Below are 12,329 nucleotides of genomic sequence, written 5' to 3'. Positions count from 1 at the left end.
CATACAGACAGAACAAGCTCCTCCACCCCTCTCTCCATACAGACAGAACAAGCTCCTCCACCCCTCTCTCCATACAGACAGAACAAGCTCCTCCACCCCTCTCTCCATACAGACAGAACAAGCTCCTCCACCCCTCTCTCCATACAGAGAGAACAAGCTCCTCCAACCCTCTCTCCATACAGACAGAACAAGCTCCTCCACCCCTCTCTCCATACAGACAGAACAAGCTCCTCCAACCCCCTCCAATACAGACAGAACAAGCTCCTCCACCCCTCTCTCCATACAGACAGAACAAGCTCCTCCACCCCTCTCTCCATACAGACAGAACAAGCTCCTCCACCCCTCTCTCCATACAGACAGAACAAGCTCCTCCACCCCTCTCTCCATACAGACAGAACAAGCTCCTCCACCCTCTCCACAGACAGACAGAACAAGCTCCTCCACCCCTCTCTCCAGACAGACAGAACAAGCTCCTCCACCCCTCTCTCAGACATACAGACAGAACAAGCTCCTCCACCCCTCTCTCCATACAGACAGAACAAGCTCCTCCACCCCTCTCTCCATACAGACAGAACAAGCTCCTCCACCCCTCTCTCCATACAGACAGAACAAGCTCCTCCACCCCTCTCTCCATACAGACAGAACAAGCTCCTCCACCCCTCTCTCCATACAGACAGAACAAGCTCCTCCACCCCTCTCTCCATACAGACAGAAAAGGCTCCTCCAGCCCTCTCTCCATACAGACAGAACAAGCTCCTCCACCCCTCTCTACATACAGACAGAACAAGCTCCTACACCCCTCTCTCCATACAGACAGAACAAGCTCCTCCACCCCCTCTCCATACAGACAGAACAAGCTCCTCCACCCCTCTCTCCATACAGACAGAACAAGCTCCTTCAACCCTCTCTCCATACAGACAGAACAGGCTCCTCCAGCCCTCCTCATACAGACAGAACAAGCTCCTCCACCCCTCTCTCCATACAGACAGAACAAGCTCCTCCACCCCTCCCCAGACAGACAGACAGAACAAGCTCCTCCACCCCTCTCTCCAGACAGACAGAACAAGCTCCTCCACCCCTCTCTCCATACAGAGAGAACAAGCTCCTCCAACCCTCTCTCCATACAGACAGAACAAGCTCCTCCACCCCTCTCTCCATACAGACAGAACAAGCTCCTCCACCCCTCTCTCCATACAGACAGAACAAGCTCCTCCACCCCTCTCTCCATACAGACAGAACAAGCTCCTCCACCCCTCTCTCCATACAGACAGAACAAGCTCCTCCACCCCTCCTCAGACAGTGCAGCCTCTCGTGGGATTCTTCAGCGATTAGATCCCTTGAATTATATATCGGAGTGCTACATATGTTCAGCGATGAATGCTGTGCCGTCTACCCGCCAGAGGAATACACTAGTCTATTTGCCTTCATCAAACTTTCATGTGGTTTGTGTTGGTGATGAGAAACGTCTTTCAGTTTCTGGTAAGTCAGAGTGACTGCCTGGACTAGTTGAGGTGATCTGATCAAGGTCTCTCTCTCTCTCTCTCTCTCTCTCTCTCTCTCTCTCTCTCTCTCTCTCTCTCTCGTACTACAGACACTTCCTGTTGGATCTGGAGCAGGTAAATATGTCAGCCATTACTACGTTCTGTTCACAGAGACGTTTCACGGCCAGGGGCATCCAGACCAGAGTACTGACCTGTTTCACATCCCTCACATCCAGACCAGAGTGCTGACCTGTTTCACATCCCTCACATCCAGACCAGAGTACTGACCTGTTTCACAACCCTCACATCCAGACCAGAGTACTGACCTGTTTCACATCCAGACCAGAGTGCTGACCTGTTTCACAACCCTCACATCCAGACCAAAGTACTGACCTGTTTCACATCCCTCACATCCAGACCAGAGTACTGACCTGTTTCACATCCCTCACATCCAGACCAGAGTGCTGACCTGTTTCACATCCCTCACATCCAGACCAGAGTACTGACCTGTTTCACAACCCTCACATCCAGACCACAGTACTGACCTGTTTCACAATCCCTCACATCCAGAGCAGTGCTGACCTGTTTCACAACCCTCACATCCAGAGCAGTGCTGACCTGTTTCACAACCCCTCACATCCAGACCAGAGTTCTGACCTCTGCCAGCTTGCGGGCCAGGCTTGTGAGAGCCGGGTACACTAATTTGGGTGACCTGCAAAGAAGATGCTGGGTGTAAATCTCCCAGCAACATGACAGAGGCTTGCTCCATAAAATCAACAAGGCTGCTGTAGTAGGTGGTGAATGGGGGTATGAGCTGCATTGCCGGGCTCGTTCAGAGAGCTGCTGGGGAGTGACACCGTCCTACCTCCTTTCGCTATTGCTGTCACTGCAGGGAAACACCCGGAAGGTGAAGGAATGATCCTATCGGTCAAGACTCCAGAGACATCCTGTCATTATGTCAGTCCATAGACATCCTGTCATTATGTCAGTCCATAGACATCCTGTCATTATGTCAGTCCATAGACATCCTGTCATTCTGCCAGTCCATAGACATCCTGTCATTATGTCAGTCCATAGACATCCTGTCATTATGTCAGTCCATAGACATCCTGTCATTATGTCAGTCCATAGACATCCTGTCATTATGTCAGTTCATAGACATCCTGTCATTCTGTCAGTCCATAGACATCCTGTCATTCTGTCAGTTCATAGACATCCTGTCATTATGTCAGTCCATAGACATCCTGTCATTATGTCAGTCCATAGACATCCTGTCATTATGTCAGTCCATAGACATCCTGTCATTATGTCAGTTCATAGACATCCTGTCATTATGTCAGTTCATAGACATCCTGTCATTATGTCAGTTCATAGACATCCTGTCATTATGTCAGTCCATAGACATCCTGTCATTATGTCAGTCCATAGACATCCTGTCATTATGTCATTTCATAGACATCCTGTCATTATGTCATTCTGTCAGTCCATAGACATCCTGTCATTATCTGTCAGTCCATAGACATCCTGTCATTATGTCAGTTCATAGACATCCTGTCATTATGTCAGTTCATAGACATCCTGTCATTATGTCAGTCCATAGACATCCTGTCATTATGTCAGTTCATAGACATCCTGTCATTCTGTCAGTTCATAGACATCCTGTCATTATGTCAGTTCATAGACATCCTGTCATTATGTCAGTCCATAGACATCCTGTCATTCTGTCATTTCATAGACATCCCGTCATTATGTCAGTTCATAGACATCCTGTCATTATGTCAGTTCATAGACATCCTGTCATTATGTCAGTTCATAGACATCCTGTCATTATGTCATTTCATAGACATCCTGTCATTATGTCAGTTCATAGACATCCTGTCATTATGTCATTCTGTCAGTTCATAGACATCCTGTCATTATGTCAGTTCATAGACATCCTGTCATTATGTCATTATGTCAGTTCATAGACATCCTATCATTATGCCAGTTCATAGACATCCTGTCATTATGTCAGTTCATAGACATCCTGTCATTATGTCAGTTCATAGACATCCTGTCATTATGTCAGTCCATAGACATCCTGTCATTATGTCAGTTCATAGACATCCTGTCATTATGTCATTTCATAGACATCCTGTCATTCTGTCAGTTCATAGACATCCTGTCATTATGTCAGTTCATAGACATCCTGTCATTATGTCATTATGTCAGTTCACAGACATCCTGTCATTCTGTCAGTTCATAGACATCCTGTCATTATGTCAGTTCATAGACATCCTGTCATTATGTCATTCTGTCAGTTCATAGACATCCTGTCATTATGTCATTATGTCAGTTCATAGACATCCTGTCATTCTGTCAGTTCATAGACATCCTGTCATTATGTCAGTTCATAGACATCCTGTCATTATATCAGTTCATAGACATCCTGTCATTATGTCAGTTCATAGACATCCTGTCATTATGTCAGTTCATAGACATCCTGTCATTCTGTCATTATGTCAGTTCACAGACATCCTATCATTCTGAGTGGGTTAAATAATTAGCCAACATGTAATAGCCTATCCTTTGAGCACAAACACACCAAGAGTGTACAGCCTATCTCATCAGTTGTCAAGGACAGGCCCTAAACGTGTGTGTGTGTGTGTGTGTGTGTGTGTGTGTGTGTGTGTGTGTGTGTGTGTGTGTGTGTGTGTGTGTGTGTGTGTGCGCGCGTTGTTCACAGGTGTCCAACTCATTCCACGGAGAGGGCTGAGTACCTGAGGGTTTTCGCTCCACCCTTGATTGATGAATGACTAATCAGTAAAGAACTCCCCTCACCTGGTTGTCTGAGTCCTTAATTGGAAGGGAAAAAAAACCCAAAAACCTGCCGACACTCAGCCCTCAGTGGAATGAGTTGGACACCCCTGGCATGGTAATACATGATCAGCTCAAATCTGATCTTTCGCCCAATTATTGGGAATAGATTCTGATCTGATGGGTCAAAAAGATCAGAATTAGGCTGCCTGTGTATTAATACAACCTTAATCCCACGCGATTTAAAGCTCTTGACAGTGAAAAGGCTCTATTATAGAAATGAATCATCCATTGTGGTTACGTATCCCAATTAGAAATAAAAGATTTGAAAAGAGAGAGAACATGTGGACATTTTGACCGGAAATGAAAGGGCGGGAGCCTTGTACTCCCACTGGTAGAAAGAGTAAAGTCAATTAGTAAATTATAGCCTATATCTCTGTGCTAAAAGACTTATAAAGTCATAGCTTGCTGCTTGACTACATGCTAGGGTTTAATCGTGTGTGTGTGTGTGTGTGTGTGTGTGTGTGTGTGTGTGTTAGCCTGTAGGAGTGCTAGTAAAGGAGGCTGTATAATATTACTGTTGCAGTGGGCTAATCCAGGTAAATCCTTCCCTAGTGAGGGTCCAGGCTGCTTACCAAATGCTACCCTATTCCCTATATAGTGCACTACTTTTTGGCCAAGGCCCATACCCATCTAACTCTCGTCAACAGTAATACCACTACATGAGGATTAGGGTGCCATTTGGGATGCAGCCTTAGATTAATAGCAGAGGAGGGAACAAGGACACAAGGAAGACAAGCGAGAGAGATTTCCCCCAAACAACATGAATACAAACGTACAGCCCACCTCCCTCCCTTACACCCCCCGTCCCCCCCCCACCAATTCAGCAGTGGACAGCTCCCGTCAAAACGCAGCGGTACCCGCGTGGAGACGAGACATTCACTTGGGGTGGGGGGGGGGGGGTGTAAGTCTCATGTTAAGGCTTAAGCCCGAGGGCATAATCACAGACGCAGCGTTCTGTCTGGAACGTGAACTCACCAACCTTTATCCGACACCCGGGCACGTACATCCGTCCACAGGAAGGAACGTCACTTTCAGCCAAATCTTTAACCCCTTACACTGCAACAAAAAAATGCGCAAAAAAAACAAACAAATGAAAATGCTTGTTGTTTCTGGTCTGGTAAAGACGGGTTCTCGGGCTATGAATCCATTCAATCACCAAATGATTGATGCATATAGTTCTGAAAATGAAACGTTTTTTTTTTTTTGTAATTTTTTTTTACTAAAGCCTTTTTTTTTTGAAGTTATTTTCTTAAGACGTGACATAAAACGTCCAGATAAACAATCATTAATTTATAAGCCTGTATTTACCATTCTCTTTAGTTCTACATGTGCCAACAAGATGTGTCATCTGTACTCTTCATAATGACTTGATCATATCAAATGTATGCAGCTTGGGGGGGATTGTCTAGAAAGTTCCCATCATATATCAAACTGCTGAAAGAATCACACTACTGGCTAATGTAGTCCAAAGAGATGGGGAGAGAGAGAGAGAAAAAGAGAGGAGGGGGGAGGTGAGCAACAAAATCTATAATTTGATCCATGTAAACAGAACAACGTGAGGGGTTAAATACGCCCCCCCCCCCCGTGCCCGGCACAGCATTACATCATGCTGTCCAAAACACTAGGTGGCAACCATGTTTAGAGAGAGAGAGAGGGGGGAGAGAGAGAGAGAGGGGAGAGAGAGGGAGAGAGAGGGGGAGAGAGAGGGAGAGGGGGAGAGAGAGGGGGGAGCGAGAGAGAGAGGGGGAGCGAGAGAGAGGGGGAGCGAGGGAGGGGGGCAGAGAGAGGGCGAGGGAGAGAGAGGGGGAGCGAGAGAGAGAGGGGGAGCGAGAGAGAGAGGGGGAGCGAGAGAGAGGGGGGAGCGAGGGTGAGGGGGAGACAGAGAGAGGAGGAGCGAGAGAGAGAGAGAGGCAGAGAGAGGGGGAGAGAGAGAGGGGAGAGAGAGGAGAGGGGAGAGAGAGAGAGAGGGGGAGCGAGAGAGAGAGAGAGAGAGAGAGAGAGCGAGAGAGAGAGAGAGGGAGAGAGAGAGAGGGCGAGAGAGAGAGAGAGAGAGAGAGAGAGAGAGAGGAGAGCGAGAAGAGAGGGGAGAGAGAGCGAGAGCGAGAGAGAGAGAGAGGGAGCGAGAGAGAGAGAGCGAGAGAGAGAGAATTAGGTAGTCGTGGGACAGAGTGCGGAGGGGCGGTCGGCTCGTGGAATTCAGCCTTGCAGCTGGAGGAAGAAAGGAGAGGGAAATGGAGAGAGCCACTGCAGAATGACGGAAAACGCTGTATGATGAGGCTTTGAAAGGGCTATAGCTGATAGATAGATAGATAATTATGTACAGGTAATAAATACACCAGCGTGGTAGGATATTTTATGATTTATCAGACTTGAATTTGCACCGCGTTGGCTTAACCCGTTGTAGCCAGGTGAGAATAAACAGCTAGGCTACCTCCTCTCCTTAGCAATAACGGATTAAAACGGAGACAGAAGATGGGCTGCGTCTGTGACGCCACCGATGCCGCCTGGACGCAATCCGGGGACCGACCGGGAGACGTCGTCGCACTGCCGCCCCACTTTTAGATGGCGCCCACATTTGGGGTGCACTCGGAAAACAGGTGTCAGGGAAGTGTCGTCACGAACCCCGGAAGCCGGAGACGTGAGCCGCCTCAGCAGAGAGCAAGATGGCAGCGAAATCCGATGGTCGGGGGGTCGTCCGGGGATTCGCCCAGCTGCACAACCTGGACGAGGTGGTGGGGACAGGCGAGGGCGACCCGAGGGAAGGCAGCTCCTTCCACATCTGCCACTGCTGCAACACCTCGTCCTGTTACTGGGGCTGCCGGAGCGCCTGTCTGCATTACCTCCGCGGCAAGGGGAAGGGGAGAGGTGGGGGAGGAGAAGGGGACGCAGGGCTGGGGCGGCCGCAGCAGGAAGAACGCCTCTGGCTGGACTGTCTGTGGATCATCCTGGCCCTGTTCGTGTTCTTCTGGGACGTGGGGACTGACCTGGCGCTGGCCATCGACTACTACCACAAGCATGACTACCTCTGGTCCGGACTCACCCTCTTCTTGGTGCTGGTGCCCTCGGTGCTGGTCCAGATCCTGAGCTTCAGGTGGTTCGTGCAGGATTACACCGGCGGAGGTCTGGGCTCTGTGGAAGGGCTGAGCAACCGGAGAGCTAGGGCAGGGCTGAGAGCACAGGGAAGGGACAGGTGCTGCTTGTTCTCTGTGTGGCTGTGGCAGACTCTCATACACATCTTCCAGATGGGACAAGTATGGAGGTAAGATGAACTGAAGGATGTCTGTCTGTCTGTCTGTCTGTCTGTCTGTCTGTCTGTCTGTCTGTCTGTCTGTCTGTCTGTCTGTCTGTCTGTCTGTCTGTCTGTCTGTCTGTCTGTCTGTCTGGGTGGCTACTGACACATCACCTGAGACCAAAGCGCAGTGTTACACCCACCACTCTACACTCTTCCTACTCGTTCTCCCCACCCTATGAAACCCTTCCACTACCCACCCACCATCTCCTCTCCTCTCACCCTACTCTCCACTGATTGCTTGTTTCTCTGTGTCACCTGGGATAACCTCTGGTACATGATGAACACACAACCAGCGGTGAATCTGTTTGTCTGGTCTGATGTGCGTGTCTGAAAATGGCCACTGCTTTCAACAATAGCCTGTATCTGGGGTTTTTTTCTGTCAGCTTTTCACACGAGGGATTGTTGTTTTTTGGGGGGGTTTGCTTGCACCTTCCCCCAATCACAGCCCCCCCACCTATAGGATGATAAGAGAACAAATGTGTACCCAGTCTCTCACGTCATTGCAGCTCAATAGCTTAGACCCTCATGAGAACAATTGATGTCTCCTCCATTGTAGCCTAAGTGTGTGTCTCTCTCCGTGGCTCCGTATGCGCCATTGAACCGGGTATTGGAGATAAGAGGCTTTTTGTGCACAGAGACAGAGAGAGAGAGAGAGAGAGAGAGAGAGAGAGAGAGAGAGAGAGAGAGAGAGAGAGAGAGAGAGAGAGAGAGAGAGAAGAGAAGAAGAGAGAGAGGTAACCTGAAGAGGGTATGAGTGTAGTCTTCCTGTGAGAGATGGAGTCAGGCACGGCGTTATAGTGCATGTGAGGATTTCTAAGCGCCAATGCTCCACCCCGCCCGACCTGACGAAAACAGCCTACACAACTCTGAAACCAGCATCTGATTTCATGGCTACCGCGACGCGTCGTCCCATAAAACCGCGTCGTCCCCCCCCCCCCTCCCCCCCTCCCTCTCACAGACATGATGTCATCCAGTCCTTTGCGTCGCTGGCTCGGCGTTTCGGTGTTTTTACCTCTTTTTCACTGCTAGGCAATTACTCAAAAATAACGATAACGGTCTACCGGCGTGAGATCGTGTGCATCTGTCTAGGTTAGGCTAGCCTACTCAAAGTCTACGTGTGGTGCGCGTTATTTGTGTTAGCTGACGTGACATGCAGCTGGATAGTAGTAAAATGTGACAGCGTTGCTGTCCTTGTTGCTGTGAACTGGCGCGGCTGGCGCACTGAGCCGGGAGGCGAACCATAGATTTACACTGAGGTCTCTCAGAATCAACAGCAGAGAGTTGGTTGTTTTTATTTTTTATTTTATTTATTTATTTATTTTTGGTGCAGACAGACGCAGTGCCTGACATTTAATGGGAAATGTAGCCTGGCTGTAACGCATGATGGCTGTTACTGTCTGGTAGTGCGGGTGCTATAAATCAGAGACTGGCAGCTCAGCTCTGTGAGATTAACGGCATAAATGGTTCCAATTGTTATTATGTTCATGCCGTGCCTGGTGGAGAAATGCATTTTTTTTTACCTTTTAAACTAACCTATGACAATACAAAATATGTGTCTGTAATGTGTGTGTGTGTGTGTGTGTGTGTGTGTGTGTGTGTGTGTGTGTGTGTGTTTGTGCAGTGTGTGTGTGTGTGTGTGTGTGTGTGTGTGTGTGTGTGTGTGTGTGTGTGTGTGTGTGTGTGTGTGTGTGTGTGTGTTCACACTCGACAGCTGCCTCTCTTATCATCAGTCAGATGCGTTTTAAAGCTGTTATGATGTTGTCCCCAGTCCCCACACATATTTCTACTGACCAAAAATATAAACGTAACATTTCAAAGATTTTACTGAGTTCCAGTTCATAAAAGGGCTATCAGTCTAATTAAATAAATTGATTAGGCCCTAATCTATGGGTTACACATGACTGGGCAGGGGCGCAATCACAATGAGCTTTCACCCACAAAAAGGGATTTACTACAGACAGAAATACTCCTCAGTTTATAGTAGAGAAATTAAAATGTAATTCTCTGGCAACAGTTCTGTTGGACATTCCTGCAGTCAGCATGCCAATAGCACACTCCTTCAAAACTTGAGAGACATCTGTGGCATTGTGTTGTGTGACAAAACTGCACATTTTAGAGTGGCCTTTTATTGTCCCCAGCACAAGGTGCACTTGTGTAATGATTATGCTGTTGAATCAGCTTCTTGATATGCCAAAGCCTGTCAGGTGAATGGATTATCTTGGCAAAGGAGAAATGCTCACTAACAGTGATGTAAACAAAGTTGTGCACACAATTTGAGAGAAATAAGCTTTTTTTTGTGCGAATGAAACATTTCTGGGATCTTTCTATTTCAGCTCATGAAACATGGGACAAACACTTTACATGTTACGTTTATGTTTTTTGCTCAGTATAATTTGAGTGTCTTCAATCCCCTAACAAATCTAGAGTCAAATAAAGAAAAGAAAAACACCCTCCCTGTCTGTGATTATAGTTCAGTCCCAACACATTATTACAGAAGCAGACCCTGGGGTGATACCATATTAGCCAAGGGCAGGGGATATTATTTTTTTGCTTCAGTCTTCTATTTGTGCTGTACATAAATTATTCTAATTTACTCTCTCTCTCTCCAAGAGAACTGTCAACACACACACACACACACACACTCTATCTCAGTCTCTGTTACATACTACCCTCTCTATCCCAGTCTCTGTTACTAATACCACAATATACCAGTCTCTGTTACTACTACCCACAATATACCAGTCTCTGTTACTACTACCCACAATATACCAGTCTCTGTTACATACTACCCACAATATACCAGTCTCTGTTACATACTACCCACAATATACCAGTCTCTGTTACTACTACCCACAATATACCAGTCTCTGTTACATACTACCCACAATATACCAGTCTCTGTTACTACTACCCACAATATACCAGTCTCTGTTACTAATACCCACAATATACCAGTCTCTGTTACTATTACCCACAATATACCAGTCTCTGTTACTAATACCCACAATATACCAGTCTCTGTTACTAATACCCACAATATACCAGTCTCTGTTACTACTACCCACAATATACCAGTCTCTGTTACTACTACCCACAATATACCAGTCTCTGTTACTAATACCCACAATATACCAGTCTCTGTTACTACTACCCACAATATACCAGTCTCTGTTACTACTACCCACAATATACCAGTCTCTGTTACTACTACCCACAATATACCAGTCTCTGTTACTAATACCCGCTCTATCCCAGTCTCTGTTACTACTACCCACAATATACCAGTCTCTGTTACTAATACCCGCTCTATCCCAGTCTCTGTTACTACTACCCACAATATACCAGTCTCTGTTACTAATACCCACAATATACCAGTCTCTGTTACTAATACCCACAATATACCAGTCTCTGTTACTAATACCCACAATATACCAGTCTCTGTTACTACTACCCACAATATACCAGTCTCTGTTACTAATACCCACAATATACCAGTCTCTGTTACTACTACCCACAATATACCAGTCTCTGTTACTACTACCCACAATATACCAGTCTCTGTTACTATTACCCACAATATACCAGTCTCTGTTACTACTACCCACAATATACCAGTCTCTGTTACTACTACCCACAATATACCAGTCTCTGTTACTAATACCCACAATATACCAGTCTCTGTTACTAATACCCACAATATACCAGTCTCTGTTACTATTACCCACAATATACCAGTCTCTGTTACTAATACCCACTATATACCAGTCTCTGTTACTACTACCCACAATATACCAGTCTCTGTTACTACTACCCACAATATACCAGTCTCTGTTACTAATACCCACACTATCCCAGTCTCTGTTACTACTACCCACAATATACCAGTCTCTGTTACTACTACCCACAATATACCAGTCTCTGTTACTATTACCCACAATATACCAGTCTCTGTTACTACTACCCACAATATACCAGTCTCTGTTACTAATACCCACAATATACCAGTCTCTGTTACTAATACCCACAATATACCAGTCTCTGTTACTACTACCCACAATATACCAGTCTCTGTTACTACTACCCACAATATACCAGTCTCTGTTACTATTACCCACAATATACCAGTCTCTGTTACTACTACCCACAATATACCAGTCTCTGTTACTACTACCCACAATATACCAGTCTCTGTTAGTAATACCCACAATATACCAGTCTCTGTTACTAATACCCGCTCTATCCCAGTCTCTGTTACTACTACCCACAATATACCAGTCTCTGTTACTACTACCCACAATATACCAGTCTCTGTTACTACTACCCACAATATACCAGTCTCTGTTACTACTACCCACAATATACCAGTCTCTGTTACTACTACCCACAATATACCAGTCTCTGTTACTAATACCCACAATATACCAGTCTCTGTTACTAATACCCACAATATACCAGTCTCTATTACTACTACCCACAATATACCAGTCTCTGTTACTAATACCCACAATATACCAGTCTCTGTTACTACTACCCGCTCTATCCCAGTCTCTGTTACTACTACCCACTCTCCATTTAACACCTAGACCCTGTGAGATTGTAAGATTGTATTTTAGACAACACACACATGTGTTTACTCCAGACCACGTGCACATCAAGAGGAGAGTGTCAGTTGCAGTAAAAGACTGTGGAAGTGCCTC

At 46.5% G+C, this 12,329-nt stretch overlaps 1 protein-coding gene across 1 annotated transcript in view; it reads left to right on the top strand.

The window, feature by feature from the left end:
- Positions 1-6,467: 6,467 nt before the first annotated feature.
- The window catches only part of LOC106608343 (XK-related protein 6), a 150,784-nt gene continuing 144,922 nt past the window's right edge, over positions 6,468-12,329 (top strand). The window contains exon 1 of the mRNA XM_045721186.1: positions 6,468-7,599. Coding sequence (XP_045577142.1) covers positions 7,004-7,599 — 596 coding nt within the window. The 5' untranslated portion in view covers positions 6,468-7,003. The remainder of the gene's footprint in view (positions 7,600-12,329) is intronic.

The sequence above is a fragment of the Salmo salar genome, chromosome ssa06 (assembly GCF_905237065.1).
Source record: "Salmo salar chromosome ssa06, Ssal_v3.1, whole genome shotgun sequence".
Lineage (NCBI taxonomy): Eukaryota > Metazoa > Chordata > Actinopteri > Salmoniformes > Salmonidae > Salmo > Salmo salar.
This window is presented reverse-complemented; position numbering and strand designations above follow the sequence as displayed.